At 47.0% G+C, this 27961-nt stretch overlaps 1 protein-coding gene across 1 annotated transcript in view; it reads left to right on the top strand.

Annotated features, from left to right (window-relative positions):
- EFHC1 (EF-hand domain containing 1) overlaps positions 1–27961 on the top strand; it is a 41994-nt gene that overhangs the window by 7145 nt on the left and 6888 nt on the right. Inside the window, exons 2-9 of the mRNA XM_063915110.1 lie at positions 3566–3787; positions 4141–4428; positions 5411–5560; positions 5857–6049; positions 17222–17442; positions 19243–19383; positions 22110–22323; positions 22577–22724. Coding sequence (XP_063771180.1) covers positions 3566–3787; positions 4141–4428; positions 5411–5560; positions 5857–6049; positions 17222–17442; positions 19243–19383; positions 22110–22323; positions 22577–22724 — 1577 coding nt within the window. The remainder of the gene's footprint in view (positions 1–3565; positions 3788–4140; positions 4429–5410; positions 5561–5856; positions 6050–17221; positions 17443–19242; positions 19384–22109; positions 22324–22576; positions 22725–27961) is intronic.

Here is a 27961-nt window from a genome sequence, read left to right as displayed (position 1 = left end):
CAGAGTGTGAGTGTGCCAGGGTACAGTACTATACACAGAGTGAGAGTGTGCCAGGGTACAGTACTATACACAGAGTGTGAGTGTGCCAGGGTACAGTACTATACACAGAGATTGAGTGTGGCGGGGTACAGTACTATACACAGAGTGTGAGTGTGCCAGAGTACAGTACTATACACAGAGTGTGACTGTGGCGGGGTACAGTACTATACACAGAGTGTGAGTGTGCCAGGGTACAGTACTATACACAGAGTGTGAGTGTGCCAGGGTACAGTACTATACACAGAGTGAGAGTGTGCCAGGGTACAGTACTATACACAGAGTGTGAGTGTGCCAGAGTACAGTACTATACACAGAGTGTGAGTGTGCCAGGGTACAGTACTATACACAGAGTGAGAGTGTGCCAGGGTACAGTACTATACACAGAGAGTGAGTGTGGTGGGTACAGTACTATATACAGAGTGTGATTGTGCCAGGGTATAGTACTATACACAGAGTGTGAGTGTGCAGTACTGTACACAGAGTGTGAGTGTGCCGGGGTACAGTACTATACACAGAGAGTGAGTGTGCCAAAGTACAGTACTATACACAGAGTGAGAGTGTGCCAGGGTACAGTACTATACACAGAGTGAGAGTGTGCCAGGGTACAGTACTATACACAGAGTGAGAGTGTGCCGGGGTACAGTACTATACACAGAGAGTGAGTGTGCCGGGGTACAGTACTATACACAGAGAGTGAGTGTGCCAAAGTACAGTACTATACACAGAGTGAGAGTGTGCCAGGGTACAGTACTATACACAGAGTGAGAGTGTGCCAGGGTACAGTACTATACACAGAGTGAGAGTGTGCCGGGGTACAGTACTATACACAGAGAGTGAGTGTGCCGGGGTACAGTACTATACACAGAGTGAGAGTGTGCCAGGGTACAGTACTATACACAGAGTGAGTGTGGCGGGGTACAGTACTATACACAGACTGTGAGTGTGCCAGAGTACAGTACTATACACAGAGTGTGACTGTGGCGGGGTACAGTACTATACACAGAGTGTGAGTGTGCCAGGGTACAGTACTATACACAGAGTGTGAGTGTGCCAGGGTACAGTACTATACACAGAGTGAGAGTGTGCCAGGGTACAGTACTATACACAGAGTGTGAGTGTGCCAGAGTACAGTACTATACACAGAGTGTGAGTGTGCCAGGGTACAGTACTATACACAGAGTGAGAGTGTGCCAGGGTACAGTACTATACACAGAGAGTGAGTGTGGTGGGTACAGTACTATATACAGAGTGTGATTGTGCCAGGGTATAGTACTATACACAGAGTGTGAGTGTGCAGTACTGTACACAGAGTGTGAGTGTGCCGGGGTACAGTACTATACACAGAGAGTGAGTGTGCCAAAGTACAGTACTATACACAGAGTGAGAGTGTGCCAGGGTACAGTACTATACACAGAGTGAGAGTGTGCCAGGGTACAGTACTATACACAGAGTGAGAGTGTGCCGGGGTACAGTACTATACACAGAGAGTGAGTGTGCCGGGGTACAGTACTATACACAGAGTGAGAGTGTGCCAGGGTACAGTACTATACACAGAGTGAGTGTGGCGGGGTACAGTACTATACACAGACTGTGAGTGTGCCAGAGTACAGTACTATACACAGAGTGTGAGTGTGGCGGGGTACAGTACTATACATAGAGTGAGTGTGCCAGGGTACAGTACTATACAGAGTGAGAGTGTGCCAGGGTACAGTACTATACACAGAGAGTGAGTGTGGTGGTTACAGTACTATATACAGAGTGTGATTGTGCCAGGGTATAGTACTATACACAGAGTGTGAGTGTGCAGTACTGTACACAGAGTGTGAGTATGCCGGGGTACAGTACTATACACAGAGTGAGAGTGTGCCAGGGTACATTGCTATACACAGAATGTGAGTGTGCCGACATACAGTACTGTACACAGAGTGTGAGTGTGCCAGGGTACAGTGCTATACACAGAATGTGAGTGTGCCGGGGTACAGTAATATACACCGAGTGTGAGTGTGCCAGGGTACAGTACTATACACAGAGTGAGAGTGTGCCGGGGTACAGTACTATACACAGAGTGTGAGTGTGCCGGAGTATAGTACTATACACAGAGTGTGAGTGTGCCGGGGTACAGTGCTATACACAGAGAGTGAGTGTGCCGGGGTACAGTCCTATACACAGAGTGTGAGTGTGCCAGGGTACAGTGCTATACACAGAATGTGAGTGTGCCGGGGTACAGTACTATACACAGAGTGTGAGTGTGCCAGGGTACAGTGCTATACACAGAATGTGAGTGTGCCGGGGTACAGTACTATACACCGAGTGTGAGTGTTCCAGGGTACAGTACTATACACAGAGTGTGAGTGTGTCAGGCAGGGTAAGTACCATACACAGAGTGTGAGTGTGTCAGGCAGGGTAAGTACCATACACAGAGTGTGAGTGTGTCAGGCAGGGTAAGTACCATACACAGAGTGTGAGTGTGCCAGGGTACAGTTCTATACACAGAGTGTGAGTGTGTCAGGCAGGGTAAGTACCATACACACACACTGGTCACGCTATATATGGCGGTAATGTAAGGAGATTGTTACTGACTAATCAGTGTTCAGTCCGTACATATTGGGCCTGATTCAGGTGTGTAAGCAAAGCGAAAAAGCACACAACTGGGCAAAACCATGGGGGTAATTCCAAGTTGATCGCAGCAGGAATTTTGTTAGCAGTTGGGCAAAACCATGTGCACTGCAGGGGAGGCATATATAACATGTGCAGAGAGAGTTAGATTTGGGTGTGGTGTGTTCAATCTGCAATCTAATTTGCAGTGTAAAAATAAAGCAGCCAGTATTTACCCTGCACAGAAACAAAATAACCCACCCAAATCTAACTCTCTCTGCACATGTTATATATGCCTCCCCTGCAGTGCACATGGTTTTGCCCAACTGCTAACAAAATTCCTGCTGCAATCAACTTGGAATTACCCCCCATGTGCACTGCAGGTGGGGCAGATGTAACATGTGCAGAGAGAGTTAGATTTGGATGGGTTATATTGTTTCTGTGCAGAGCAAATACTGGTTGCTTTATTCTCACACAGTGTAAAAATTTAGATTTCAGTTTGAACACACCACACCCAAATCTAACTCTCTCTGCACGTTACATCTGCCCCCCTGCAGTGCACATGGGTTTGCCCATTAGCTAACAAATTTGGTGCTGCGATCAGATCTGAATTATGCCCATGGGTTTGCTAACACACCTGAATAGCCCCCATAGTCAGCAAATTAGCTCTTTAAAGTTTTTTTAGTGGATGTTTTATTCCACCCAAATGGAATGTGTGTGTGTGTGTGTGTGTGTGTGTGTGTGTGTGTGTGTGTGTGTGTATGTATAGTGTGTGTGTGTGTGCGTGTATAGTGTGTGTGTGTGTGTGTGTGTGTGTGTGTGTGTGTGTGTGTGTGTTTGGTGTGTGTGTGTGTTTGGTGTGTGTGTGTGTGTGTGTGTAGCGGAACATTAATGCATCGTTATTAGACATTCTGCTTTGTTGTGTTACCAGAAATCTGCCTTCCACCGCACTCAGACGCTGACATACAGAAATGGCTTTACCCGCCCCGTACTTCCCACTGTAGGGAGCGGGCGGGATCCAATCACGGTGAACCAGTTGTCACAGGCGGAGCTGGACGAGCTAGCCAACAAAAGACCTACGCTGACCTACGGACAGGCAAAGCAGGCCCCTCCGTCCACCTTCATCCCCAGCCACGTGGCGTTCGACAAGAAGGTAATCCTGGAAAGGACAGTGACCGCATCTTGATTTTCTCCTCTTCTATATAATCCATATCTACTGTTAGTCAAGAAAAGCCTGAAAACCTAATACTAAAGGAATTTGAACCTAAGGAAGGGCTGCACAGTTGCGTAGTGGTTAGCTTTGTTGCCGAACTGCATTGGGGCCATGGGTTGAATTCCAACCATGGGCTTATATGTGTGGAGTTTATGTGGGGGGACTTGGGACTTTAGTTTTTAGGTATTGTACAGAGTGGAAGTGACAATTGTGAATATTATCTGAAGTAATTTATATGGTTCATGTCCTGTGATTTTTCCTTTTCTACACATTGCTTCTTGCTTTCCCTGTAGGTATTAAAGTTTGACGCTTACTTCAAGGAGCTCGTTCCTATCTCTCAAGATGAAACCTATAGAGTGCGGAGAGTGTGTTTATATTACTACCTGGAGGACGACAGTATATCAGTGGTGGAGCCCCCGGTGGAGAACTCTGGAATACCTCAGGGCACATTTCTCAAGCGTCAGAGACAGCCGAAGAATGACAACGGGGATCCCTACCACTGGAAAGACCTTAATGTGGGCATCAACATCACCTTCTATGGCAGGACGTTCCGTACTGTCAGCTGTGACAGATTCACACAGGTAGGGTGCAGTGAAAGTTGTGTAGGCACCAAGTTTTACAGATCAGTGCATAAACTAACAAATAAATTGCAGTAAGTTCCAGTGACAGAAGGTCCGAATAATAATTCTCCAGGAAAAATCTCCAGCTTTCCCTGGAGATGTTTTACAAGAGTGGAACATAGATGATCCCAAGTGTTCTACTGGTCAGTAGGTCATCCAATGGATTGAGTCACTCACCATCAAGTGATCAGGGGATAGTAGAAGTTGAGCTATCCGGAGAGGACCCAATAGCAGGGAAGAGGTCCAGCTGAAGAGAACAAGTCAAGATGGATATGTGCTTATCCAGGCAGGGTATTAAAGCTGGCGCACATAAGGCTGACCTCATTGGGTTTTTGTATACAGGGGGGAAAAGCAATTATTTCGGGTGCTGCTATAATTAATGGTTGCCCAGCTGAGCAATTCAATTGTTGAACCAAATAGACCAGGCTTAGCAGAGCATAGCAGCCAAACCAGGCTGAAGGCCTAGTTAGGGCGTCCAAACTCCCGTCTGGACCTAACCACGGACTTTTCTCACATTTCTTCTTGCCACCTCAGGATGCTGCAAGCAGAAATATGGCGCCCTGCGGCACCTGTGCCCGAATGGAGCGACAATTTAATTGCTCCGTCGGGATCTATCTAGTGGCAGCAGTGGGAAAAAACAATTGAATCCCCCCCAATGAGTCCAATAGATTAATGTAGTCACACTTTATCTGTTTTTCAATCTGATATGATACACATGTGAAACTAATAAATGTATTAAGTCCGACTAATTATATGCAGAAATACTGAGTTCTGATGTCATGACTTCTGGTGACTTTTTTTTAATTATATTGAATTACGTGCCGCCAGCTGTAACTTGTTACGTATATTCCTTACATTGGAGATCCGTGACCAGAAGTACTGTTGAAGGAACACATTATACTGTACGTTCAGTTTACAGTAACTGCTGTTTGTGTTCTCACAGGACTTCTTAGAGAGTGAGGGCATCGAATTAAACCCACCTGAGGACATACCTTCCGACCACTACACCATGATCCGCAAACAGCCCGATTATTCATCCATCACCCCGTCCGACTTCGACAAGCTCAAGCAATTCCTGACCATGGACCGAAAGGTATCTTCAATGATAAATTCCCTCTTCCATTTATATGTAGATCGTCCCCTATGTCTATTAGTAGACTTATTCTATTACTCATTGCCCTTACTACATGGGCTGAATACATTATTCTTATGGCATGGAGCCGACTTTGTGTTGGCGGACTACCGTAAGGTCCATTAATGGCAAAGTATGGTGCCACCAGGCGTGGTTTGGAGTCTCAAGGCTCAGTGGGTCATGGGCCCCATCACAGTGGTAAATTAGTGATGACTTCCTTGGCTACCTTCATGTCTTACTTATGTTTGCCTTCATAGGTCCTGCGTTTCTTCTCACTGTGGGATAACTCGGAGAGTATGTTTGGCGAGACTCTCCCGGTCATTATACACTATTATCTGGTGGACGACACTGTGGAGGTCAGGGAGGTCCATGAAAGAAATGATGGAAGAGACCCCTTCCCCGTGCTGATGAAACGGCAGCACTTACCGAAATCTGTGAAAGATCTAAAAGGTGAGAAGATGCCTGTGATAGAGCACAGTTTATTCCGTGGTGTAGGTTGGGGATGTTGTGTCAGTGAGGGCCATCTTAATGTAGAGGCACACTGGGCAACTGCCCAGGGCCCCACAATTATAGGGGCCTTCAAGCAAGGTCGGGTGGTGGTCACACAATCAGAGCGGATATATGACTCCCAGCCTGCAGCCGGACAGTGAACGGCTGTCCTCATGCTGATTGGTGAATGGCTGGAGCTATCCACAAATCAGAGTGCGGTCAGCCATTCACTGTATGGAAGCAAGTGGAGAGAAGGTGGAGGACCACAGGAGGGTGTGTTATGATTCTTTTTAATTGGTTCCCGTAAATGGGTGTGTAGGGGCCCCAGTGCATAGCTTTGGGCTTTGGTGCATTTAGTGTGGAGGTAATATAGGTCTGTATGACATTCCAGAATGTTAGTAGTTCCTGAGTCTATGATATGCCTTGTGTAGCTACAGAAGGTGGTGGGGGGGGGATGATTATTGTGTCCATTATGATGAGTAAATTGCTTACCCATAAGATTTAGTGTGTGCAGAGATTGCTTTTGTAACGTTACATATGAAGCAGGGCCAGTTCAAGGGCGCTCTGCGCTCCGGGCAGGAAATGGGGCGTTGCCTAATACAGGGGGCGTGGTCAATTACGCCCCCTGTACATTAAAAGCGCCGCTTGAATGCTGAGCGGTGCGCGATGACGTCATCGCGCACCGCACAGCAAAAGGTCCTCTCCACGAAGGGAAACTAGACGCTATGAGTCTAGTTCCCTTCGTAGAGAGGACCTTTGCTGTGCGGTGCGCGATGGCGTCATCGCGCACCGCTCAGCAAAGTTACTCTCCAGGAAGGGAAACTAGACGCATAGCGTCTAGTTCCCTTCAGGAGGCGGACGGGGATGGGGACGGGGACGGCAGCGGAGGCGGACAGGGACACAGCGGGCAGCAGTGGCGGATCTTGCCACGGTGCGGCGCCCTCCGGATGGCGCCTGCGGCCTCCGGAAGGCGGCGCCCCGGGCAAAAGTCCTGCTTGCCCGTGGCAAGATCCGCCACTGATATGAAGGTATCCAAATACTGGTCCTGATACGCTGGGACATTTGGTTAGCAGTTGACCATAGCGAGAAACCAAAAATTGCTAAGGAAGACCTAAGCTGACAGCTGAAGCCATTCAAGGAACATCCAATTTTTACTTGTACATTTTTATTAGTAGTTTTGAAAACACAGAAAATGATTTCTGTTTTTTTAATGAGGTTCACACCTGTGTCTATTTGCTGCCAAATTTCTTTAATGTTGCTGAGATTATGTCCTCCGTGTCATGACGCTCTGTTAGGTGACATAACAACGCTCTGGTTGGTAATATAATGACGCTCTGCTCCGTGATATAATGGTGCTCTGAATGGCAAAATAACGGAGCTCTGGCTCAGTGATATAACGGCGCTTGGTTGGTGATAGAAAGATGATCTGGTCGGTGATATAATGACGCTCTGGTCAGTGATTGAAGGACGCTCTGGTCGGTGATAGGATGCTCTGGTCAGTGATAGAAGGACGCTCTGGTCAGTGATAGAAGGACACTCTGTTTGGTGATAAAAGGATGCTCTGGTCGGTGATAGATTGCTCTGGTCAGTGATAGAAGGACGCTCTGTTTGGTGATAAAAGGATGCTCTGGTCGGTGATAGGTTGCTCTGGTCAGTGATAGAAGGACGCTCTGTTTGGTGATAAAAGGATGCTCTGGTCGGTGATAGGTTGCTCTGGTCAGTGATAGAAGGACGCTCTGGTCGGTGAAAGAAGGATACTCTGGTCAATAATAGAAGGATGCTCTGGTTGGTGAAAGAACGACGCTCTGGTCGGCGATAGAAGGACGCTCTGGTTGGTGACAGAAGGACACTCTGGTTGGTGACAAAAGGACACTCTGGTCGGTGATAGAAGAACGCTATGGTCGGTGATAGAAGGACACTCTGGTCAATGATAGATGGATACTCTGGTCGGTGATAAAAGGATGCTCTGGACGGTGATAGAAGGACGCTCTGTTCGGTGATAAAAGGATACTCTGGTCAGTAATAAAAGGATGCTCTGGTTGGTGATAGATTGCTCTGGTCAGTGATAGAAGGACGCTCTGTTTGGTGATAAAAGGATGCTCTGGTCGGTGATAGGTTGCTCTGGTCAGTGATAGAAGGACGCTCTGGTCGCTGGTAGAATAACGCTCTGGTCGGTGATAGAAGGATACTCTGGTCAATAATAGAAGGATGCTCTGGTTGGTGAAAGAACGACGCTCTGGTCGGCGATAGAAGGACACTCTCGTTGATGATAGAAGGACGCTCTGGTTGGTGACAGAAGGACGCTCTGGTTGGTGACAAAAAAGGACACTCTGGTCGGTGATAGAAGGACGTTCTGGTCAATGATAGATGGATGCTCTGGTCGGTGATAAAAGGACGCTCTGGACAGTGATAGGACGCTCTGGTCAGAGATAGAAGGACGTTCTGGTCAATGATAGATGGATGCTCTGGTCGGTGATAAAAGGACGCTCTGGACAGTGATAGGACGCTCTGGTCAGAGATAGAAGGACGCTCTGTTCGGTGATAAAAGGATACTCTGGTTGGTGATAGAACAACACTCTGGTCGGTGACAAAAGGACGCTCTGGTCGGTGATAGAAGGACGCTCTGGTCAGTGATAGGATGCTCTTGTCAGTGATAGAAGGACACTCTGGTCAGTGATAGAAGGACGCTCTGTTCGGTGATAAAAGGACGCTCTGGTCAGTGATAGGATGCTCTGGTCAGTGATAGAAGGACGCTGTGGTCGGTGGTAGAATGACGCTCTGGTCGGTGATAGAAGGACGCTCTGGTTGGCGATAGAAAGATGCTCTGTTCGGTGATAAAAGGACGCTCTGGTCAGTGATAGGATGCTCTGGTCAGTAATAGAAGGACGCTCTGGTCAGTGATAGAAGGACACTCTGTTTGGTGATAAAAGGATGCTCTGGTCGGTGATAGATTGCTCTGGTCAGTGATAGAAGGACGCTCTGGTCAGTGATAGAAGGACACTCTGTTTGGTGATAAAAGGATGCTCTGGTCGGTGATAGATTGCTCTGGTCAGTGATAGAAGGACGCTCTGTTTGGTGATAAAAGGATGCTCTGGTCGGTGATAGGTTGCTCTGGTCAGTGATAGAAGGACGCTCTGTTTGGTGATAAAAGGATGCTCTGGTCGGTGATAGGTTGCTCTGGTCAGTGATAGAAGGACGCTCTGGTCGGTGAAAGAAGGATACTCTGGTCAATAATAGAAGGATGCTCTGGTTGGTGAAAGAACGACGCTCTGGTCGGCGATAGAAGGACGCTCTGGTTGGTGACAGAAGGACACTCTGGTTGGTGACAAAAGGACACTCTGGTCGGTGATAGAAGAACGCTATGGTCGGTGATAGAAGGACACTCTGGTCAATGATAGATGGATACTCTGGTCGGTGATAAAAGGATGCTCTGGACGGTGATAGAAGGACGCTCTGTTCGGTGATAAAAGGATACTCTGGTCAGTAATAAAAGGATGCTCTGGTTGGTGATAGATTGCTCTGGTCAGTGATAGAAGGACGCTCTGTTTGGTGATAAAAGGATGCTCTGGTCGGTGATAGGTTGCTCTGGTCAGTGATAGAAGGACGCTCTGGTCGCTGGTAGAATAACGCTCTGGTCGGTGATAGAAGGATACTCTGGTCAATAATAGAAGGATGCTCTGGTTGGTGAAAGAACGACGCTCTGGTCGGCGATAGAAGGACACTCTCGTTGATGATAGAAGGACGCTCTGGTTGGTGACAGAAGGACGCTCTGGTCGGTGATAGAAGGACATTCTGGTCAATGATAGATGGATGCTCTGGTCGGTGATAAAAGGACGCTCTGGACAGTGATAGGACGCTCTGGTCAGAGATAGAAGGACGCTCTGTTCGGTGATAAAAGGATACTCTGGTTGGTGATAGAACAACACTCTGGTCGGTGACAAAAGGACGCTCTGGTCGGTGATAGAAGGACGCTCTGGTCAGTGATAGGATGCTCTTGTCAGTGATAGAAGGACACTCTGGTCAGTGATAGAAGGACACTCTGTTCGGTGATAAAAGGACGCTCTGGTCAGTGATAGGATGCTCTGGTCAGTGATAGTAGGACGCTGTGGTCGGTGGTAGAATGACGCTCTGGTCGGTGATAGAAAGATGCTCTGTTTGGTGATAAAAGGACGCTCTGGTCAGTGATAGGATGCTCTGGTCAGTGATAGAAGGACGCTCTGGTCAGTGATAGAAGGACGCTCTGGCCGGTGATAGAAGGATGCTCTGGTCGGTGATAGAAGGACGCTCTGGTCGGTAATAGAACGGCACTTTGGTCGGTGATAGAATGGCACTCTGGTCAGTGATAGAATGATGCCCTAGTTGGTGATAGAAGGACTCTCTGGTCAGTGATAGAAGGACGCTCTGGCCGGTGATAGAAGGACGCTCTGGTCAGTGATAGAAGGACGCTCTGGTCAGTGATAGAACAACACTCTGGTCGGTAACAAAAGGACGCTCTGGTCGGTGATAGAAGGACGCTCTGGTCAGTGATAGGATGCTCTGGTCAGTGATAAAAGGATGCTCTGGTCGGTGATAGAAGGATAGAAGGACGCTCTGGCCGGTGATAGAAGGACACTCTGGCCGGTAATAGAACGGCACTTTGGTCGGTGATAGAATGGCACTCTGGTCAGTGATAGAATGATGCCCTAGTTGGTGATAGAAGGACTCTCTGGTCGGTGATATAAGGATGCTCTGGTCGGTGATATAATTACGCTCTGGTCGGTGATATAACAATGCTCTGGTTGGTGATATAACAATGCTCTGGTCGGTGATATAACAATGCTTTGGTCGGTGATATAATAACGCTCTGGTCGGTAATATAATAACGCTCTGATTGGTGATATAATAACGCTTTGTCCAGTGGTAGATCAACGCTCTGATTGGTGATAAAACAACGCTCTGGTCGGTGATATAACAACGCTCTGCTCGGTGATATAATAATGCTCTGGTTGGTGATAGAACGATGCTTTGGCCAGTGGTAGAAAAACGCTCTGGTCGGTGATAAAGGGACGCTCTGGTCGGTGATAGAAAGACACTCTGCTCGGTGATAGAATGACGCTCTGGATGGTGATAGAAGGACACTCTGGACGGTGATAGAAGGACGCTCTGGTTGGTGATATAACAACGCTCTGGTTGGTGATATAACAACGCTCTGGTTGGTGATATAACAATGCTCTGGTCGGTGATATAATAACAACGCTCTGGTCGGTGATATAATAACAACGCTCTGGTTGGTGATATAACAACGCTCTGGTCGGTGATATTACAACGCTCTGGTTGGTGATATAACAACGCTCTGGTCGGTGATATTACAACGCTCTGGTCGGTGATATAACAACGCTCTGATTGGTGATATAACAACGCTCTGGTTGGTGATATAACAACGCTCTGGTAGGTGATATAACAACGCTCTGGTCGGTGATATAATAACAACGCTCTGGTCGGTGATATAACAACGCTCTGGTCGGTGATATAACAACGCTTTGGTCGGTGATATAACAACGCTCTGGTTGGTGATATAACAACGCTCTGGTTGGTGATATAACAACGCTCTGGTCGGTGATATAACAACTCTCTGGACGGTGATATAACAACGCTCTGATTGGTGATATAACAACGCTCTGGTCGGTGATATAACAACGCTCTGGTCGGTGATATAATAACAACGCTCTGATTGGTGATATTACAACGCTCTGGTCGGTGATATAACAACGCTCTGGTTGGTGATATAACAACGCTCTGGTTGGTGATATAACAACGCTCTGGTTGGTGATATAACAACGCTCTGGTCGGTGATATAACAACGCTCTGGTCGGTGATATAATAACAACGCTCTGGTCGGTGATATAACAACGCTCTGGTCGGTGATATAACAACGCTCTGGTCGGTGATATAACAACGCTCTGGTCGGTGATATAACAACGCTCTGGTTGGTGATATAACAACGCTCTGGTTGGTGATATAACAACGCTCTGGTTGGTGATATAACAACGCTCTGGTTGGTGATATAACAACGCTCTGGTTGGTGATATAACAACGCTCTGGTCGGTGATATAACAACGCTCTGCTCGGTGATATAATAATGCTCTGGTTGGTGATAGAACGATGCTTTGGCCAGTGGTAGAAAAACGCTCTGGTCGGTGATAAAGGGACGCTCTGGTCGGTGATAGAAAGACACTCTGCTCGGTGATAGAATGACGCTCTGGATGGTGATAGAAGGACACTCTGGACGGTGATAGAAGGACGCTCTGGTTGGTGATATAACAACGCTCTGGTTGGTGATATAACAACGCTCTGGTTGGTGATATAACAACGCTCTGGTCGGTGATATAATAACAACGCTCTGGTCGGTGATATAATAACAACGCTCTGGTTGGTGATATAACAACGCTCTGGTCGGTGATATTACAACGCTCTGGTTGGTGATATAACAACGCTCTGGTCGGTGATATTACAACGCTCTGGTCGGTGATATAACAACGCTCTGATTGGTGATATAACAACGCTCTGGTTGGTGATATAACAACGCTCTGGTAGGTGATATAATAACAACGCTCTGGTCGGTGATATAATAACAACGCTCTGGTCGGTGATATAACAACGCTCTGGTCGGTGATATAACAACGCTCTGGTCGGTGATATAACAACGCTCTGGTCGGTGATATAACAACGCTCTGGTTGGTGATATAACAACGCTCTGGTTGGTGATATAACAACGCTCTGGTCGGTGATATAACAACTCTCTGGACGGTGATATAACAACGCTCTGATTGGTGATATAACAACGCTCTGGTCGGTGATATAACAACGCTCTGGTCGGTGATATAATAACAACGCTCTGATTGGTGATATTACAACGCTCTGGTCGGTGATATAACAACGCTCTGGTTGGTGATATAACAACGCTCTGGTTGGTGATATAACAACGCTCTGGTTGGTGATATAACAACGCTCTGGTCGGTGATATAACAACGCTCTGGTCGGTGATATAATAACAACGCTCTGGTCGGTGATATAACAACGCTCTGGTCGGTGATATAACAACGCTCTGGTCGGTGATATAACAACGCTCTGGTCGGTGATATAACAACGCTCTGGTTGGTGATATAACAACGCTCTGGTTGGTGATATAACAACGCTCTGGTCGGTGATATAACAACGCTCTGGTCGGTGATATAACAACGCTCTGGTCGGTGATATAAAAACGCTCTGGTCGGTGATATAACAACGCTCTGGTCGGTGATATAACAACGCTCTGGTCGGTGATATAACAACGCTCTGGTCGGTGATATAACAACGCTCTGGTCGGTGATATAACAACGCTCTGGTCGGTGATATAACAACGCTCTGGTCGGTGATATAACAACGCTCTGGTCGGTGATATAACAACGCTCTGGTCGGTGATATAACAACGCTCTGGTCGGTGATATAACAACGCTCTGGTCGGTGATATAACAACGCTCTGGTCGGTGATAGAAAGGCGCTCTGGACGGTGATATAACAACGCTCTGGACGGTGATATAACAACGCTCTGATCGGTGATATAACAACGCTCTGGTTGGTGATATAACAACGCTCTGGTCAGTGATATAACAACGCTCTGGTCGGTGATATAATAACGCTCTGGTTGGTGATATAACAACGCTCTGGTCGGTGATATAACAACGCTCTGGTCGGTGATATAACAACGCTCTGGTCGGTGATATAATGTCGCTTTGGGCTTTTATTACACAGAATACATGGTTGTGAAGCCTGGATGCGGCTTGTAATATCTTGCCTTGTCAGTAGAATTGGCAGCATATATATGGAATAAGGAGACGTGGGAAACTTATCATTTTATTACATTTTATCAGCCTGGCAGGGATAAAGGAAGACACTTTCCAATTTTGAATTCCTGTAATGACTTTTCTGATCAGCTGCGAGATTTGCTGGAATGTAATTATGTCTGATGCTGGGGGTGTTAGGGTCTAGATATTTTAGTGAATCTCAGTCCATTTGGAAGGTACTGTAATGTGCATCATTACCAGACTAGTCACTGAATTAAGTCCTAGCCTTTACGTTTTTAATAGTATTTTCTGAAATAGATTTATATATATATATATATATATATATAGAGAGAGAGAGAGAGAGAGAGAGAGAGAGAGAGAGAGAATATATATATATGGAGAGAGAGAGAGAGAGAGAGAGATTATATAAATATAAAATTACATTGTCAGGGGATATGATCTGTCTCAAAACTTAGCCATTATAGGAGGATAGTTTATCATACTGTACCTCCCAACTCTTAATGTCTGTAATTCAGGACCCTTGCGCACCGCATGGCCTCGGCTGGGTGGGGGTGTGGCCTTGACTGGGTATGCGTGGGCTAGCGGCACGTCCACCCGTTAACGTCATTTGACAGGGTAGGCGTGGCCTAGCAGCATGTCCACCTTTTATATCATTTTGGGGGTGTTCCCAGCACTCTCTGAGAACCCCCCTGGCTAACCTCCCTGTACTGTTTAGACTAACCTCCCTGTACTGTTTAGATGTATGCATGCGAATAGTATCTATTTATGGATCACTCGCTGTCAGAGGTGATCAAAGGCTCCTCCATGTATTAAGGAGCAAATAGCAGAGACACAGACAGGCTGCCAGTGTCTAGCTGTAATAAGCTGGTGCCCACCATCTTATCACAGACATGCCCACCAGCCTACCATACACTTGCCCCTACTACCACATTTTCTCAGACATGCATCATCCCCCACCCCCACTCGGCCGCTCGTGTCAAACATGTACACCCAACCACTGCTCAGCGGGTTGGGGCTGTGTGACCGGCAGTGGGGATCCCTTGTGGGCTCACTGCACTCGCCACAGGTTCTGTCCCCCCCCCCCAGCTTTCTGAAACATGCACACACCCTTGCCCAGCAGTTTTTAACACACCTGCCCCTCTGCACACCACCGCACACCGCACCTCTTTAGTCCCCATTTACACTTCCCTGGCTTCCTGCAGTGCTCTGTCTCACACGTGACCCTGGCACAGCAGCCTGCATTCTGCTACAGGAGGACCAGGAGATACAGGACATAGCAACCTGCCCACCACTTGTGCCCTGTATATATCATGTGAAGGCACATGACATAAGGCAGCAGTAGGAAGCATGCACCTGGATGGGCGATACCAAGGCAATGGTGGTAAGCCTAGGTGATGCCCCCGGGCCTTGTGCCATGGACAGCAGCTCAGGTCGCACCACCTTAGTTATGGCCCTCACTGGTGCCGAGCGGGTACTAATTACCCGGGTCTGGGTAATTTGGTGGAGGTTCTGCCGCCCTTCTCACCTCCCCTATCCCGAAGTATTCTTACCTTGCGACAGCAAGCGGGTCCTTCCTCCTCCGCGGCGCCATCTTCCCAAGGGACATCTTCGGGAAGATGGTGCTGTACAGTAAAGACACTGGCAGTATTTGCTCTCTAGTGCACATGCGCCACCTTCCCGAATGTCACTGGGAAGATGGCGCCGCTGAGGAGGAGGGATACGCTTGCTTCCTAGAGCAAAATAAGATGCTAATGCGGTCTACCCCTGGCTAAAGGATGCACGACACAATTACTATATTGTTGATATATATAGATATATATATATATTTATATTCACAGAACAGTCCACACTCTGGCCTTATCCACATATGCTAGGGTGACTTCCACAAAGTGATGAATCCTCAAGATCCATCAGTGAGGGACACTCGGATAAGCCTGTTGCCAGGCACTTTTTTGAGGCAAAACATACCCTGGCTTCACTGAAATGTATGATTATAGATCGGATAGCTCCTTTAAAAAGAGGTGGAGATAGAGCAAAATTATTGCTCCAACGCGAGGCATCATGGATCTTCCGACTGGACACTATACGCCCCAAGGGCCTGAATGAGGGCATCCAATATGGCATTTTCTTGGAATGAACTATATATACACATGGAGCCAACACCTGATTTTTCATTTTTAATTATTATTATTTCCCCCCCCCCCTTTTTTTGCTTTCTGTGGCTTCCTTAGATGAACGGTCTGTGTCGATGCCCATATCTTTATACTTTACCTTTATATTTTATTGTAGTTTTGGATTTATGAGCAACAGTCTAGGGATTATATTACGTTAGACCTTACTATAGTTCATGTACTGTTGACTCCTTGTGATCCTTCCGATTTGACACATGAGTCCACTGTCTCTTTCTAATTACCCCTCAATTTGACCACATTATACCAGCAAATATTATTAATATGCTGTTCTAGCTATGGGTGTCTTTGACAAGTTGTCATGTCTCCATGGAGACTGGATCACTGAGAGCTGGTAATCGACGTAGGATTCGAGTGATGATAGTGAGTACTTCCGGTCATGTGTCCGGAACTTGCGTTCCAGACACCGGAAGTAGGGTGCGCAGTGGAACGCACGCCGCTAGTTACCGCTGAGAACAGCGGATATCAGTGGACTATGTGTCTATTTGGTAATTATGGATCTCAGCTTTTATTTGTATGTGGTATTTGTCTATGTATTGTCCTTATATGTATATTTCATGTGTTTGATGTTTGTGGATTATCCGATAAACTGTAATTGATTAATTAGGGGGAGGATCACTTTAGGGTTCATAAGGGGACCATTCATTGTGCTTTATGATCTTGACAAAGGTTCCACTTGGAACCGAAACGTCGATTACACCCCTCAACTGATGTCTTGCTGCTAATAAAAATGAGAATATTATGAAGACTGGTGAGTGCTCCTATTTATTGGATATATATATTTATATATATATATTTATATTTATCTTTTTGTAGGGGGTGTGGCTTCCGATTAGGGAGCCTGGGCTGCATATTTTATAATTCCTATTCCTTTTTTTCTGCCCAGCTTGAAGATCACTCTTTTCGGCTCCTCCTCCTCTTTTCCTTCTCCTCCTTTCCTGTTTCCTTCTCTTTTTTTCCTCTGTACCCCAAAATTGAGAGGCGCAAATGTCATCATTTATTGTCTGTGTTCCGCAGTTTGAATAATCACACTTTACTGTTGTTCAGCTCTAGTGTATGTTCTGTTTCTTTCTCCTTATCTAAAATGTCTTCTTCCGGCCTTTGCAATTCTGTTCATGCAGACACCTTCCCCAAGTGCGTCTTGGAAATATCCGACAAGGAGGTCACTGAGTGGTACTCGCCCCAAGATTTCATTGTGGGCGATTACATCACCATCATGGGGCGCCGGTTTTTCCTGTACGACTGCGATGCTTACACCAAAGACTTCTATCGGGAGAAACTTGGGATGCCGGACGTGAAACGCGTCGACGTGAAGAAAAAGGAGGAAGAGGAAGTGAGGCAGGTAAATATACACCAGGAGCTCTGTGATAGGTTATGTAGACTTATTCATACAGCGTATTATCCTCAATCCCTTTGTTTAGCTTTGACTGTGACACTGGAAATACACTGGCAGACAATTATGTGCTAAGTTAAAATTAAATATAGATCTAGAACATAATTGACAAAAACCCACTTGAAAATGTATTTAGTTTATAGTAAATGTTACAGGATCCGTCTAAACCGTCTTAAAGTCTTACTCCACCATTATGTTAAAAAGTTTGAAAACTTTTCCCCCACCTAATCTGCTGTCTCTTACCCGAGCTACGAGGGTCCCTCACCTCATCTATGTGCTTATAAGTCCATGTTGTAATCAGCAAGGTTGGCATAGTGGTTAGCATTGCAGAATCACAGCCCCGAGGTCATGAGTTAAATTCCCGGTCATGGCTGATCGGTGTGGGGTTTGTACGTTCTCCATGTGTTTGCTTGGGTTTCCTTCCACACTCCAAAACCAAACTGGAGTCTGACATAAAAAAAAAAAAAACCTGTGTCCACCCCCATGTGATAGGGACTATAGATTGCAAGCTCCACGGGAACAGGGACTAATGTGAACGAGCAAATATTCTCTGTAATGCCCTGCAGAATATCGCTAGGGTGCGTTTTTTTGCATCCCTGCGATCAGGTAGTCGCCGCCTACAGGGGGGGAGGGGGAAATTGCTGTGCAGGGGTGCGATGGCATGTGCAGGAGAGCTGCACAAACAGAAATGTGAGCAGTCTCTGCACAGCCCAGGACTTACTCTTCCAGTGCGATGATCGGGGCCGGAGCTGACGTCAGACACCCTCCCTCCAAACGCCTGGTCCCTCCTGTGTTTCTCCGGACACTCCTTAAAAACGGTCAGTTGCCACCCCCAAACGGCCTCTTTCTGTCAGTCACCTTGCGATCGCCTGTGTGATTGCTTATCTCGCACCATCCTGTCGCTGCGGACCGACGCGCCTGAGCATTGTGGTGCATATGCATGCGTAGTCCAGACCTGAATGCAGGCTATACGAAAACACAGCCTAGCGCTCAGGTCTGAATTAGGCCCTGTGTGTGTACTAGATAAGCCAGTGATGGCTAACCTTGACACTCCAGCTGTTGTTGAACTACATATCCCAGCATGCCCTGCTACAGTTTTGTTATTTGGCCATGCTAAAACTGATGCAGGGCATGCTGGGATGTGTAGTTCAACAACAGCTGGAGTGTCAAGGTTTGCCATCACTGATATAAGCACTTGTTAAATCACCCTTTAACATGACATGCTGACCATACTCCTCTCTCTACCAGTGGTGGGTGCAGAGGCCGGAAACTTGGCGCAGGCACCATGGAGCTTGTTAGGAAGCGTTGGGCGATTCTGATAATGTTTATGCCCTAAATTTAAAGGGGCAATACTTTTACTAGCCGTGTCTTGTACTTTAAAATATCGGGATCAGAAGCGCCAGACTTTACCCTCAAGACTTCGGAAATAACCCCCATGAGTGAGTAGCACATTTTCCAGTTCCATTAGTCAGGGATCCCAAAATCACAGTGGAATGGTCCAGCGGAATAAAGGTGGAATCATGCCCTCTACAAGCATAGTAAATGCAATATACTATCAGTGTTGTATTCCTCCATACAGAACACTTTAGAAAATAAATGACTCCTTGTAAGTTTGCATATAAAATAATAAAGAATTGCACTATTTTATATACAAGTGAGAATGAGCCTGGCAGCAGTGTTAGGGTCTGGGGCTATTATGCTGCTTCCTCCAATTCTCACTGACCGCACTCTCCATCCTTCTGTCACCAGGAGATTCCTCCTTACAACGGCTTTGGCTTGCTGGAAGACTCCCTTCAGAACTGTCTTACTCTGGTTCCCAAGCCCCCCAAGAAAGACGTGATTAAAATGCTGGAGAATGACCACAAGGTGCTGCGATACGCAGCCGTTCTGGTGAGAAGACACCTGGTCCTGCTCTATATCAAACCTCAGAATGTAATCTTCCATGTGAGGCCAAATGGAGCACTGACCCTAGGAGAGACGACAGGCGGCCTCCTCCGCACAGCGGGTCCCTACAGTAGATGAATATTCAGTCTACAAAATGGAAGCACATACTGTCTCTCTCACACTCACATTTGAGCACTTTCACACACAGACTCTCTCGTTCACTCACATTCACACATGCTCCCACATGCACTGTCTCTCTCACAGACACTCATATTCACCCATACTCTCCCACACGCACTGTCTCTCTCACACTCACACAATCTCCCACACACACACTTTCTCTCTCATACACTCACAATTATACACTCTCCCACACACACACTGTCTCTCTATCACACTCACATTCCCTGTCTCTCTCATACATTCACAAATATGCACTCTCCTACACACTGTCTCTCTAACACACTCATATTCACTCACTCTCCCACACACTCACAATTATGCACTCTCCTACACACACTGTCTCTCTCTTACACACATTCACTCACTCTCCCACACTCATTGTCTCTCTCATACTCACAAATATGCACTCTCCAACACACTCACATTCACTCACACTGTCTCTCTCACACACTCACATTCCCACACTGTCTCTCTCATACACTCACAGATATGCACTCTCCCACGCACACTATCTCTCTCACACTCATTCACTCCCACACACACTGTCTCTCTCTCACAATTATGCCCTCTCCCACACAAACTGTTTCTCTAACACACTTATATTCACTCACTCTTCCACACACACATTCTCTCTCACACTCACTGTCTCTCTCATACACTCACAAATATGCACTCTCCAACACACACTGTCTCTCTAACACACTCACATTCAGTCACTCTCCTACACACACTGTCTCTCTAATACACTCAAATTCACTCACTCTCCCACACACACTGCTCTCTAACACACTCATTCACTCACGCTCCCACACACACTGTCTCTCTAACACTCATTCACTCACGCTCCCACACACACTGTCTCACTCCCACTAACAATTATGCACTCTACTACACACACTGTCTCTCTAACATACTCATATTCACTCACTCTACCACACTGTCTCTCACACACTCACTTTCCCACACACACTGTCTCTCTCACACTCACATTCCCACACTCACTGTTTCTCTCATACACTCACAAATATGCACCCACACACACACTGTCTCTCTAACACACTCATTCACTCCCACTGTCTCTCTCTCCCACACACTGTCTCTCTCCCACTCACAATTATGCACTCTCCTACACACACTGTCTCTCTAACACACTCACTTTCCCACACACACTGTCTCTCTCACATACTCACAGTCCCACACTCACTGTCTCTCTCATACACTCACAAATATGCACCCACACACACACTGTCTCTTTCTCACACACATACACAACTAATGTAAATTAATTAAGATGAACCAGATGATTTACACATGGGGGAAATGTAATGGGGTGTGAAAATCAGAAAGTGAGAGATTTTGGTAAAATTCTCCTGTTTTTTTTTTTTTAAGTGGCAATCATTTAAATAGCAAAACCAGGTAGATTTTGCCATTTAAATGATTGCCACTTTAAAAAAAAAAAATGGAATTTTACCCAAATCTCTCACTTTCTGATTCTCACACCCTATTACATTTCCCCCATTATCTCTGTCTTATTATGATGACTGATTTTGAGAAGGATAAACTAGGCCACATATAAAGCACAATAAAGAGTCAGAGGACGCTCAGTCAGATGCTGGAATCACACATTTATAACCACTCTGACTGGATAGCGTTTCTCTGTTATATCCCTTTCAGACATAAGCCAGAACCCTGGGGTTTTTGCTCTGCACGTGCATTGACCCGGATCCTTCTTACGCCTGACAGGGTGTGACCCAGTTTGACAGTCTCGTGTCCGCATCCCTGCAGCTGACCAGGGTGATTCCCGGGACTTGCAACCTGGGTCAGTGCCCTGGCTTATGTGTGTGGGTCATGCCTAAAAGAAATACATTGGCGGGGGACAGTAGCGTGTTGGATATAACATAATCTCCAAGCGTCCACTGCAAGGCGGAAGACCCAGGTCACTGGGAGGCTCGGGTCTGGGGTGAAGGATGTCCGGGAATAACCCGTGTTGTCACCCATGTGTGAATGGGGGGTAAGTACAGAAGGATAGATTCAGTAGCGGATCTTGCCACGGGCAAGCAGGACTTTTGCCCGGGGCGCCGCCTTCCGGAGGACGCCGCACCATGGCAAGATCCGCTGCTGCTGTGCCCCCCGCTGCCCGCGGAACTAGACGCGTAGCGTTGTTTCCCTTCGTGGAGAGGACCTTTGCTGTGCGGTGCACGATGACGTCATCGTGCACCGCACAGCATTTCAGCGGCGCTACTACTGTATAGGGGCGGAACTGACCACGCCCCCTGTATGAAGCCACACCCGGGCTGCAAAAAGGCCTAGAACCGGCCCTGGATAGATTAGAGGTACATAACGCTGATTAGGCCAGTGATGTCTGGCACTAGGCACCCTAGGCTTACCTGCTGGCATCAGAAAGCCTCTTGGTTCATTGATGATTTCTGGTAAATCCTGATGCTTCATCCCAGAAAACTTTACTGACCTATCATATATTTCCTATTATAATGGCTCAGTGCTCTCCCAGAACGCATCTATAACTGTGCGTCCCGATTCTTCTTCCCCAGGACTCCATGAACCCTGTAGACAAAGGGAGGCGCTTTATCCTGCACTACTATCTGTCTTACGATATGATCAGTATCTTTGAACCCCAAGTCCGCAACTCTGGCATCATTGGAGGGAAATTCCTAGAAAGAATCAAAGTTCTCAAACCAGGCTCCACCATTGACAACCCAAGCTACTACGGGCCGGCTGACTTCTCCATCGGTGCTATGGTAGAAGGTGCGTACCCTCATACCCTGCTAGTCAGCGACTATTTGTCAAGGTTTGCATACGGCAGTAGTAGACGTGTAAAAACTAGGCTTGGAAAATACGGTTAAACATTTGGAGGTTTTGTATTTTGTTATATATATAACGTGTTTCTTACATATAGACTTTCTTGCTGACGGACTGTGTTCCATTTGCTGTTTTGTTCTGTCTGCAAATATGTCATCTGACTTTGGGGCTCTGTGTTGACGTTTCTGCATTCCTCCAGTCTTCAGGTACAGATTTATCATCACGGATGCGGACAGGTATGTTTTAAACTACATCAAGGAGAACAAAGATCGGTTCCCCTCTGAAGTACTGAATTCATTGGAGAGACACTTCCACCTGCAGGCCCAGGATGGAGAAAGAGTCCCAGGGTAAGAGGACCGCCACTGGCTATCGAAGACAGCGTAACCTCGCTGGATTGTGACTGTTATGTGTCTCTGTGTATAATTTAATAGCAATCAATTAGCATCGTATCAGACTCCTTCTATCGTTGTCTTATTTACTGCTGGGCAGGTTACGGCTGCGTCTGAACAATGGTTGTCCTGTAGCACCCTCTAGTGGTGTAATTTATTATATATATATATATATATATATATATATATACACACACACACACACACACACGAAACAGAATGAGAACTTATCACACAGCTTGGAGCTTTATATTGCTATGAAAGCCCCTGTCTCCTACACATGGGGGTCATTCCGAGTTGATCGCACGTAGCAACTTTTTGCTGCTCGTGCGATCAACTAGACGCCGCCTATGGTGGAGTGTATCTTAGCAGAGCAGGGCTGCAATCGCTTGTGCAGCCCTGCTATGCTAAAAAAGTTTTGTGAACAAGACCAGGGAGTTACTTACGTTGTCCGACGTATTCAGCGACAAAGGTCCCGGAATTGACGTCAGACATCCGCCCTCAAAACGCAAGCGTTCGCTGCTCCACTCCCAGAAAACGGTCAGGTGACGCCCCGGAACGCCTTCCGCCTGTCACTCTTCTTGCGATCGCCACAGCGATCGCTTTCTTAGTTATTCTGGTCATTGCCCAGCAATGGCCGTCGCCGGGCAGCAACACCGCTGCGACAAACAGCAGCATGCAAACAGGTCGGAATGACCCCCATGGTGAAGGCAGCCATTATGTGCAGCCAGCCAGTCAGCTCACTAGTAATCGGTCATTTCACTAGAGCAGAAAGCATACCTTGTGAATCCGGGCAAGGAGCATGGGCTGCTGGAGTGGTTGCGGGCTAGGGCTGGCCATCGATAGGGTATATCAGAACATTGAAGCATTTCTGCCATCAGATAAAGCCTTTTGATGGCATGTGACCATCGTTTCTAAAGCATTCGGTAGTTTAAACCATCGATGGTACAGTGGGCAGAGCTAGTTTACGCATGTTCAAAAGGGCACAGCCGCTGGGTCAGTGTTTCACTTCGGGAGAACACACAACGAAAAGAATCAACCAGTGGTGGCCACCTATATAACGGCAAAACCATCACCATGGGATTGGAAGCATCGATGATTTATAACATCCCTGATGTACACTTCAGAAATGTAAAAACAGAATACTAATAAATGCTAATATAATAAACATACAACAGCCACATTAGACTGGCCTACTCTACAGGAAGGTCTGAGAGACTCACAAATCTTGGTAGGTTCTCCCGGTCCCCTGGAAAAGTTGGTAACTCTCTCAGAGGCTCCTCCGGCAGTGCGGGGCTGCGCTGACAGAGACAGAAAGGCAGGTTAACCCTCAGCTGCATCGTGGGGGAGCAATTATATGTTGCTGTAAAGCACTGCCACTTGGTGTGTAAAGCACAGAGTATATACAGTTGGTAACATTTTATGTATTTATATTAATGTAAAATATGTACTTAAATGTAAAGTTGCCTTTCCCTGGTGGTCTAGGTGTACCGGGATCCCTCAGTGGGTTGCCCAGTCCTCTCCTAGATAACTGGAATGTCTCATTTGAGATCAGGAGGTGCAGGGCCAGCACAGCCAACCAGCCGATTGTTTTACTAGAGTCAAAAAGAGCTCCCGGTGGCCAGGAGACTGCTGCCTGAGGATCTTACTCCCAGTCTCTGGAGCCCAAATTCAGCCAGAGAAGGTGATGAGGTCCCCCCAGCCGAATCTTGGAAGTAAGTCTTAGAGGGAACCATCCCCCACTCCAGATTTGCAGGCACCTGGGGTGTGGTTACCTGTCCCGGTGGCCTCTGGCCCATAGGAGTGACCACTTCCCACCAGGGCCAATGTTAAATGTGTACATGCACAGCACCTAGCTTTATTGGTTAAGTGAGCCAGGGCAACTTACCTCCTGTGATATTGTGTTATAGAAAGGGATAGAGGACCTGAGGAACTTCAGCAAGGATTGTACTTCTGTGACCTCTTGTGTGCAGGTGGTTCCAAGCACCTTCAGCAATAAACATTTTGCCTAAAGCCTACATATGCTTGTACCCTGTGATTACCAAAGTAGCACCAAATGCAACTCTGGTCTCCTGCTGTTCTGGGTTAAACCCAGCTTCTTCAAGTAGAAACCATCTGCTAACCACAGACTGGTCTATACAAGGCAGCCATCACCAACCAGGAGGTGTTTCAGCAGAGTGTCCACACATTTCCAGAAGTAGGTGGTTACAGGTGGTGGGGGTAGGACTTGTGTGGAACAAGCAGTTACAGGTGCTGGTGTAGGAACCTGGTGGAGGCAGTGAGAGATACAGGTCTACTGTGCAATGTGAGGAGTCAGTAACAGGCAGTTATAGACAGTGAGGGAAGCCCAGAGATGGACCCAGGGACGAGTACCCACCACTATTCTAAGCTACGTACAAAAATCTGTGCTCGCTTGCTGGAGCAAGGTTATCCGGTCACAAGATTACTTTGCGTTTGCTGTTCTATCATTGAAAAATGATGAATGGTCCACTGGTGTGACAGGGATACTGGTGACAGAGGTAGTGTCGTAATGTGAGGAGGGGAACTTAAGAATTTGGAAACCACAGATATAGTTAAGGTCCCCTACAATACAGATTAGTGATGCGAGACTCTGGCCTCACTGATGCAGGAAGGTTGTGATGTCAAACACATCTCTATGAATCAAAATCATTATGTTCTTTATAGAAATCTGTAGACCAGTTTTAGAACACAGACATGAGATGGGGGAGAACGTATTACCTTTAAAAAGAGTAATAGAACATTGTCTATATCTGATTGCTCCACTCTAACTTTTACATTTCATGGGTGAAAAAAAACAACAACAAAAAACCCCTAAAATAGGATTTTAATACCTACCGGTAAATCCTTTTCTCTTAGTCCGTAGAGGATACTGGGGACACCATAAGAACCATGGGGTATAGACGGGATCCGCAGGAGACATGGGCACTTTAAGACTTTGAAAGGGGTGTGAACTGGCTCCTCCCTCTATGCCCCTCCTCCAGACTCCAGTTATAGGAACTGTGCCCAGGGAGACGGACATTTCGAGGAAAAGGATTTATTGTTAAATTAAGGTGAGATGCATACCAGCTCACACCTCAAACAACAGAACTCCAGTCAACGGCATGAACAATGTCAGCAACAGGCTGACTATAACATAACACAACCCGTGTGTAAACATAACTAATAACTGCAGATAGAGTCCGCACTGGGACGGGCGCCCAGCATCCTCTACGGACTAAGAGAAAGGGATTTACCGGTAGGTATTAAAATCCTATTTTCTCATACGTCCTAGAGGATGCTGGGGACACCATAAGAACCATGGGGTTTATACCAAAGCTCCAGAACGGGCGGGAGAGTGCGGATGGCTCTGCAGCACCAATTGACCAAACATGAGGTCCTCATCAGTCAGGGTATCGAACTTGTAAAATTTTGCAAAAGTGTTTGAACCCGACCAAGTAGCTGCTCGGCAGAGTTGTAAGGCCGAGAACCCCCGGGCAGCCGCCCAGGATGAAGCCACCGTTCTGGTAGAGTGTGCCTTCACTGATTTCAGTAACGGCAATCCAGCCGTAGAATGAGCATGCCGAATCATATTACAGATCCAGCGCCCAATAGTCTGCTTGGAAGCAGGCGTCCAAATCTTGGTGGCAGCATACAGGACAAGCAGAGCTTCCGTTTTCCTAAGTTGAGCCGTTCTGGTGACATAAATCTTTAAGGCCCTGACAACATCGAGAGATTTTGACTCCGCGAAGGCGTCAGTAGCCACCGGTACCACAATAGGCTGGTTCATGTGGAATGATGAAACCACCTTCGGCAGAAATTGTTGACGAGTCCTCAACTCCGCTCTATCTTCATGAAGGATTAAATAAGGACTCGTGAGACAAAGCCGCAAACTCAGACACCCGCCTTGCGGATGCTAAGGCCAACAGCATGACCACTTTCCAAGTGAGAAATTTCAACTGTACCTTCTGTAAAGGTTCAAACCAATGTGATTGAAGGAAATGCAACACCACGTTAAGATCCCATGGTGCCACTGGGGGCACAAATGAAGGTTGGATGTGCAAAACGCCTTTTACGAAAGTTGGAACTTCTGGAAGGGAGGCCAATTGTTTTTGAAAGAAAACCGATAAGGCCGAAATTTGTACTTTAATCGAGCCTAACTTTAGGCCCGCATCCACACCTGCTTGCAGGAAACGGAGAAAACGACCTAGCTGAAATTCTTCCGTAGGAGCCTTCTTGGATTCACACCAAGACACACATTTTCTCCAAATACGGTGATAATGTTTAGACATTACTCCTTTTCTAGCCTGAAGAAGTGTGGGAATGACTTCACTGGGAATACCCTTTCGGGCTAAGATCCGGCGTTCAACCGCCAAGCAGTCAAACGTAGCCGCGGTAAGTCGTGATATACGCATGGCCCCTGCTGTAACAGATCCTCTCGTAGAGGAAGAGGCCAGGGATCTCTTATGAGTAATTCCTGAAGATCTGGATACCAAGCCCTCCTTAGCCAGTCCGGAACAATGAGGAGCGCCTGAACCTTTGTTCTTCTTATGATCTTTAGCACCTTTGGAATGAGTGGAAGCGGAGGGAACACGTACACCGACTGAAACACCCATGGTGTTACCAGCGCGTCCACTGCTATTGCTTGAGGGTCCCTCGACCTGGAACAATATCTCTGAAGTTTCTTGTTGAGGCGAGACGCCATCATGTCTATTTGAGGAATTCCCCAACGACTTGTCACTTCTGTAAACACCTCTTGATGAAGACCCCACTCTCCTGGATGGAGATCGTGTCTGCTGAGGAAGTCTGCTTCCCAGTTGTCCACTCCTGGAATGAAGATTGCTGACAGAGTGCTTGTATGTCTTTCCGCCCAGCGGAGAACTTTTGTGGTCTCTGCCATTGCCGCTCTGCTCTTTGTTCCGCCCTGGCGGTTTATGTGCGCTACTGCTGTTATATTGTCCGACTGTATTAGGTAGGACGAGCAGGTTTGCGAAGAAGACGTTCCGCTTGAAGAAGGCCGTTGTAAATGGCCCTTAACTCTAGAACGTTTATGTGTAGACAAACTTCCTGGCTTGACCATTTTCCCTGGAAGGTTTCCCCATGTGTTACTGCTCCCCTGCCTCGGAGACTCGCATCCGTGGTTACTAGTATCCAGTCCTGGATCCCTAACCTGCGTCCCTCTAGGAGGTGAGAGCTGT

The sequence above is a fragment of the Pseudophryne corroboree genome, chromosome 4 (assembly GCF_028390025.1).
Source record: "Pseudophryne corroboree isolate aPseCor3 chromosome 4, aPseCor3.hap2, whole genome shotgun sequence".
Taxonomy (NCBI): Eukaryota; Metazoa; Chordata; class Amphibia; order Anura; family Myobatrachidae; genus Pseudophryne; species Pseudophryne corroboree.
Note: the sequence above shows the minus strand (reverse complement) of the source record. Positions and strands in the feature narration are given on the sequence as shown.